Source organism: Syzygium oleosum, unplaced genomic scaffold, assembly GCF_021117445.2.
Source record: "Syzygium oleosum isolate NSW1041296 unplaced genomic scaffold, Sole_v2.1 Sole_v2.09, whole genome shotgun sequence".
In the NCBI taxonomy this organism is placed as follows: Eukaryota; Viridiplantae; Streptophyta; class Magnoliopsida; order Myrtales; family Myrtaceae; genus Syzygium; species Syzygium oleosum.
In genome coordinates, this window is record NW_026607493.1 from 2,201,974 (window position 1) to 2,208,307 (window position 6,334).

A 6,334-nucleotide genomic window follows, 5' to 3' on the forward strand; every position below is an offset into this window, starting at 1 on the left:
TCCTGGCTTTTCTGCACCACAAGGCCAAAATCAGGAATTCCCACGCTGCTTGTTTTAATTTTTGTCTGAAATGGTCTGAACACAATTTCCTAAGTTCCCAAATCAAATCCTAATCCCCAAATTCTCTAAGCTATAACCCTAATCCCCGCATTCTCCCAATTGCCATATTGAACTAAACTGGTCCAATCAAGTTCTGGTGGTTCAGCGCCATGCCTTTCACTTTCCCCATATTCGTCGTCCACGACCGGTACAGAATCGCCGCCTTGTCCGGTTGTGAGACATTGATTCAGTCGGAAATGCCGGTTTGAGTCACTGCTGTCGTTAGGGACTCGAACTCCGGCGAGTCAACGATAACCGTTTCGAGCGGGGAACAGAGAGGCCAAAGACCAGACTCGGCAACAACTTCTCCTTTTCTTTTCTTTTTTGTTCAAATGATGACTGGCGATTGAGTCTCATCGTTGGGTACTATTTACTGTTTGAAAAAGGAAAAGATATTTATTATTTTTGCAATGTATCGTCAATCTCAAAAATAGAATAAAATTGTTCACAACAGGCCCCAATTGCGGGAAAACGCTGTCCAGCTATAAAAGGCATTGGCCTCGACCGAGGAGCTTCAAGAACGATGATGTTCCATCATCTATAAGTGTGTCATCAGTCTTGTTAACATTACGTAGACCTGAACCATCTCGCACCTCCCACCTCCCAAAAACCTTCCATCCCTCCCTCCCCCAACCCACCCCCCCTCCCCAAAATCATGGTTTCTTCCTTACTACTATCCAACCCGTCTCCTCTACGAGTCTTATGCTTCTTCTTCTCGCTCTTCTTGGTCTTGGTCGACACCACTTCATTTCATGGGGCAGGCGTTTGTGCTTCCTCCACTTCTTTTTCTACTATCCACGCGACCGAGAGTAAGGATGGAGCAGAGGCTCTCCTGAATTGGAAATCCACTCTCGACAACCATAGCCAGTCTCTCCTCTCTTCATGGCACGGCGAAAATCCTTGCGGCTTTATTGGTGTCACTTGCAACGACTTCGGAGTCATCATCCATCTAAATCTTTCCTCTCTTGGTTTGAGAGGAACTCTAGACAACCTTGACTTCTCGTGCTTAACCAATTTGGTTAGCTTTGAACTTGGCAACAACTCGATCTATGGTTCCATTCCCTCGAGTATCGGTAACCTTTCCAAACTCAACTCTCTTGGTCTTTGCTTCAATGAACTGTCTGGGAACATTCCTCCAAGCATAGGTATGCTGGAGAGTCTTCATTTTTTGCGTCTATGTGTAAACAACCTGAGTGGACACATCCCTCAAGAAATAGGGAAGATGATATCTTTGGAACGGTTAATTTTGTCTGAAAATGGCTTGGCCGGACCAATCCCTACATCTCTTGGAAAATTGGGCAACTTAACCAGATTACGCATTTCAAAAAATATTCTTTTTGGTTCCATTCCACAAGAAATATGCGACTTGAGGAGCTTGAAGTATCTTAGCTTGCGGCGAAATAGATTGTCAGGACCCATTCCCTCAGAAATAGGGAAGCTCACTTCTCTTACAATTTTACGAGTATCTTTTAATAATTTGACCGGTCCAATCCCTGCATCAGTTGGAAGCTTGTCCAATTTGACTGTATTACAACTTGATGACAACAAACTATTTGGCTTCTTGCCTTTTGAATTTAATAAGTTAACACGTTTGACTAATTTGGGTCTATCTAATAATGAGCTCGAGGGGGAACTGCCGGAAGATGTGTGCCGTGGGAGATCACTGCAATATTTCGCTGCCTTCAATAATCATTTCACGGGTCCCACCCCAGCAAGCTTAGAGAACTGTAGCACATTGATCAGATTGAGGCTAGAAGGAAATCAACTTACCGGAAACATAACAGAAGCTTTTGGAGTATATCAACATCTATATTTTATTGACTTAAGCCACAATCATTTGAACGGCGAACTTTCGTGGAAATGGGAGCATTGTCGTAATTTGACAAGCTTAAGGATATCAAACAACAACATTTCTGGTGAGATACCTGCAATATTTGGAAGGATGGCTAAGCTACAAGAAGTGAACCTTTCTTCAAATAATTTAAGCGGAGAGATTCCAAGCGAATTGGGAAGCCTGTCAATGCTGTTTAAACTTGATTTAAGCAGCAACTCAATTATGGGAAAGGTACCGACTGAGATTGGACTTTTATCTCATCTAGCACATCTGAACTTGGCATCAAACAATTTGAGTGGATCGATACCACTACAGCTAGGCTCATGCAAAAGCTTGTTGAGCTTGAACTTGAGCAGAAACAAATTGTGGAGAAGCATTCCTCCTGAGATAGGCCACGCACAATTCCTTGAGATTGTTGACTTGAGTCATAATTTGTTGATTGGAAACATACCGGAAGTACTTGGACAGTTGAGAATGCTGCAAGTTCTAAATATCTCCCATAATAGCCTTTCCGGTTCTATTCCACATACTTTTGGTGATATGTTAGCCTTAACTTCCGTAGATTTATCCTACAATAACCTGGAAGGTCCTCTCCCAAATGTAAAAGCTTTCAATGAGGCTCCATTTGAGGCAATTCAGCATAACAAAGGGCTCTGTGGAAATATTGATGGCTTACCGAAATGCAATTCTATCGGGAGCAAGAAACGCAATCGATACGTTGGAGCTAGAACCACAATAATCCTCATTCTCTCGTTCTTGGGGTTTCTCCTTCTCTCTTGCACCTTGATCATTCTTGTAATTGTCAATCATCATCGAAGAGGGATTATCAAGAGAGACAATGATGAGCAGGCAAATGAATTGGATTTTTTTCGAATTTTGAGTTATGATGGCAAAGTTTTCTATGACCGAATCGTCAAGGCCACGGAAGGATTTGACTCCAAGTACTATGTGGGTGAAGGAGCATATGGAATCGTTTATAAAGCCGAGATATCAGAAGGTCAAACGATTGCTGTGAAGCAAATCTCTTCATCCCAGGAAGATAGTGAGATTGTTGATTTGATACCATTTGAAAGGGAAATTCAAGCCTTAACAAACTTACGCCATCGCAACATCGTGAAATTTTATGGATTCTGCTCTCATGTCCAACGGTGTTTTTTGGTGTATGAGTACATGGAAAGAGGAAGCTTGAGAACAACTTTGAACGAGGATGAAAGAGCAAAAGAATTTCAGTGGGACAAGAGGGTAAATGTGGTCCGAGGAGTTGCGGATGCATTGTCCTATATGCATCACGAATGTTCACCTCCATTAATTCATCGAGACTTGACCAGTAATAACATTCTATTGGATCGCGATTATGACGCTCATGTTTCTGATTTTGGCACTGCAAGGCTATTGAGGCCAGATTCATCAAATTGGACTAATATTGCTGGCACCATCGGGTATATTGCTCCAGGTACTTCGTCATTTGTTGAATTTCGATGGGCATTTAGTTTTGGATATCCATTCTATAATCGAACTACCACTAGGTTCTTTAGTTATTTAATCTTCTTATGGAAATTAGTTTACTAATTTAGAGCTTTCAAGTTCAAAGTTGATCAGAAAGCTTCAACGATTTCCCCGATAAGGAAGAGTTGGCAAAAATGCGGAAAAACATCATAAGCGATCCATTTCAAGTATATTAAGTTTGTTTGACCTAAATGATGCTTGTACTTTAAGCATCAAACAAAATCAATTTTGTAAGTTTAGACTAAATAGAAATTTGTACTTGTAATCATCACGTTTTGGGAAGCAATGTTGTCAACATGAATACAGCTTGTGATCGAGCTTTTAAAAAAATATATGATTTCTCCACTTGCAGAGCTGGCTTATTCTACAATTCCTACCGAAAAATGCGATGTGTATAGTTTTGGAATCGTTGCATTAGAGACAATCATGGGAAAGCATCCAGGAGATTATGTCTTTCGGGAATGTTCATTGTTTACCCAAACTGAGTCGCCGATGCTGTTGATGGATGTGTTGGATCAACGTCTCTCACCTTCTAGACTTCAGCTTCAAGAGGCACAAGACGTGGTCTCGATCTCCAAGCTAGCATTTGCGTGCTTGCAAACCGATCCGCGGCTTCGACCGACCATGGCACAAGTCTCGTGTGAGCTTCGCGTTCAAGTACCCCTGGAAATACCACTCTCTGCAGTCAACTTAGAGCAACTTCGCGATCTTAGTGTAAGGAAATTTGGAGCATTCGCAGTAGATGGTGAGTTTTGAATTTACTTTCCACCTGTTATTTTGTTTGGTTCGAAATAATGATGACCATTGCCTTTTAAATATCTTCTTAGTTCTCAATCATCCCAACCATGTGATTTATGATTTTCACTGCAAAGCCAGCTTCTCCTTGAACGTTACAGAAAAAGTGCAATGTTTATTGTTTAGAGTCGTGGCACCATAAATAATAATGGGAAAGCTTCTGGAGAGATCTTATTTCACAATTATTTAGAATTTTTTCAGAGCAATTAGGAAGTAAATTTGCAAAATGCATTGGATCGACATCTATTGCCCTAGATGTAAAGCCCATGTAGTTTTTGCTTCTGGAAGAGATAATGATACTAGTTATCTGTGAAATTTTATCAAAGTGCAATATGTGAACTTTTAGTTTATTCAATTAAATCACTTTTGACTATATGAGCATTACCATCTCGGAACTTTCAGTTGTTTCAATTTCATACTACAATTAGATCTAACTAATTTCCATATTCAAAAAGCATAAGTTGTACATTCAAACTTATGGAGCCGTTAAACAAGTAAAACTGGACAGATTTTATAATTTCTTATACAGAATCCATTCTCACTTCATTAAGCGTCAAATTTTAGCGTCTTTGAACCATTCTAAATTGACGTTTACTTCAAGCCCATTTCATTATGATAATTGGGTAATGAGAAGATTAACCTGACTGTGTGTATCTTTACCATTTAAATTGTTGTCAAACCTGTCAAAAGCTGGAGCTGGTTTCAGCATCATCCCTCTTCGGCTCCGCACTCATTATCGCCACCATTGCCTCTACATGTTCGCTTCGTGAAGGTGCCTAAACTTTTCGTAACTCCTCGTCGTTGGACATGTGGGATTCTGCGCATCTCTCTTTCCCGTCTCAATGATTGTCTGCTGGTAGACTTTAAGCTAAGAAATTTCACTTACTCCCGAAATTTGAAAATCTGGACAGCAACAAAAGCAATTAAATTCAACAAAATCAAGAACTCTCGCTCTTCTTGAGACCTCTACCACCAAGTTACTACACAAAGACACATCATTTTGCGACAGAATCGATGAAGAAATTTCCAAGGTCAGCACCCAAAATCACGGATGCAGCAATTCAGCGATTCTCCCCTCTAACCTGATCCAAATTTGGTTTCACTTTTCCTTCCTTGTTTTCTCTAACGGCCGTATAAGGGGGAAGAGGACGACTTGATGGATTGCCGCTTGTCACTTTTCTCCACTAATTTTTCGTGCCATATAGATTGGCTGGCCACTTTAACTTGGATTTAAAAACAATTTGCAGTTTCTTTCTTTAGGACTCTAATTGCTACAATTATTGTTACTTTGGGCCCGCAAGTTGTAAAATACCCGGGCCGCTTATGCAATTTCCAAACGAGTTTATTTAGGTCCTACGTAGATGAAAAATCAATTTCTATCTCATTCGTGCACTTATCATCACAACCACATAAGACCTCGATTAAGCATCGACGTGCCATTCGGTGTTAAATTTTCGGATATTACACTTGCATTGTATATAGACAGAAAACAGCCCATCTATATCTATACCAAAAACGTGAAGGGCCCTAGCATCTCTCAGTCAAACACGGATACTTGTTTACGAAACAAAAATGTCTATATCAGCGCCGACCGTGTCACATACGACGGTTGACATCCACGTTAGCGATTTTCAGTCAAAATTAGCCGGATGAACTCAATTGGCTAAACGTAAAAAAAGTTGAGGACTCAAGTGGTATAATTAAAAGGCTTGAGATTGAATTAGCACAAATGCAATGGATTTAAAACTTTTTTGATAATTCTCCTAGTGAATATGTGCGTGGGACTCCAAAATAGATTTTGAGGCTTACAGTGTCATCTGCTGAATCTTTATGGGAAATTACACGAGTCTACCTTTCACGTTTTTCTTTTCTTTTAAATATTGTAAGAGCAAGAATTGAGCAAGAAGAAAATCACAAGCCATGGTTGGGTAGAGATAAGGTGTGGCCCCTTCTCCGCACTTGATGGAGAATAAAGCCATTAACTATCTTTTTTTGTCTTTTGAGGTTTCTTTTTCGAGCTACTTTTTGCTTCTTTACCCTTTGCCACACAGACCGATAAATCAGAAAATAACTAACCGTTACTTTTTTACTTGCCCCGTG

General features: G+C 40.3%; 1 protein-coding gene across 1 annotated transcript; it reads left to right on the forward strand.

Annotated features, from left to right (window-relative positions):
* The first annotated feature begins 752 nt into the window (after nucleotides 1–752).
* Nucleotides 753–4,387, forward strand: LOC115661866 (MDIS1-interacting receptor like kinase 2-like). Its single transcript, XM_056314637.1, has 2 exons — nucleotides 753–3,386; nucleotides 3,792–4,387. Exons 1-2 carry the CDS (start codon nucleotides 755–757, stop codon nucleotides 4,193–4,195), a joined length of 3,036 nt encoding a protein of 1,011 aa, XP_056170612.1. The 5' UTR covers nucleotides 753–754; the 3' UTR covers nucleotides 4,196–4,387.
* The last annotated feature ends 1,947 nt before the right edge of the window (nucleotides 4,388–6,334 follow it).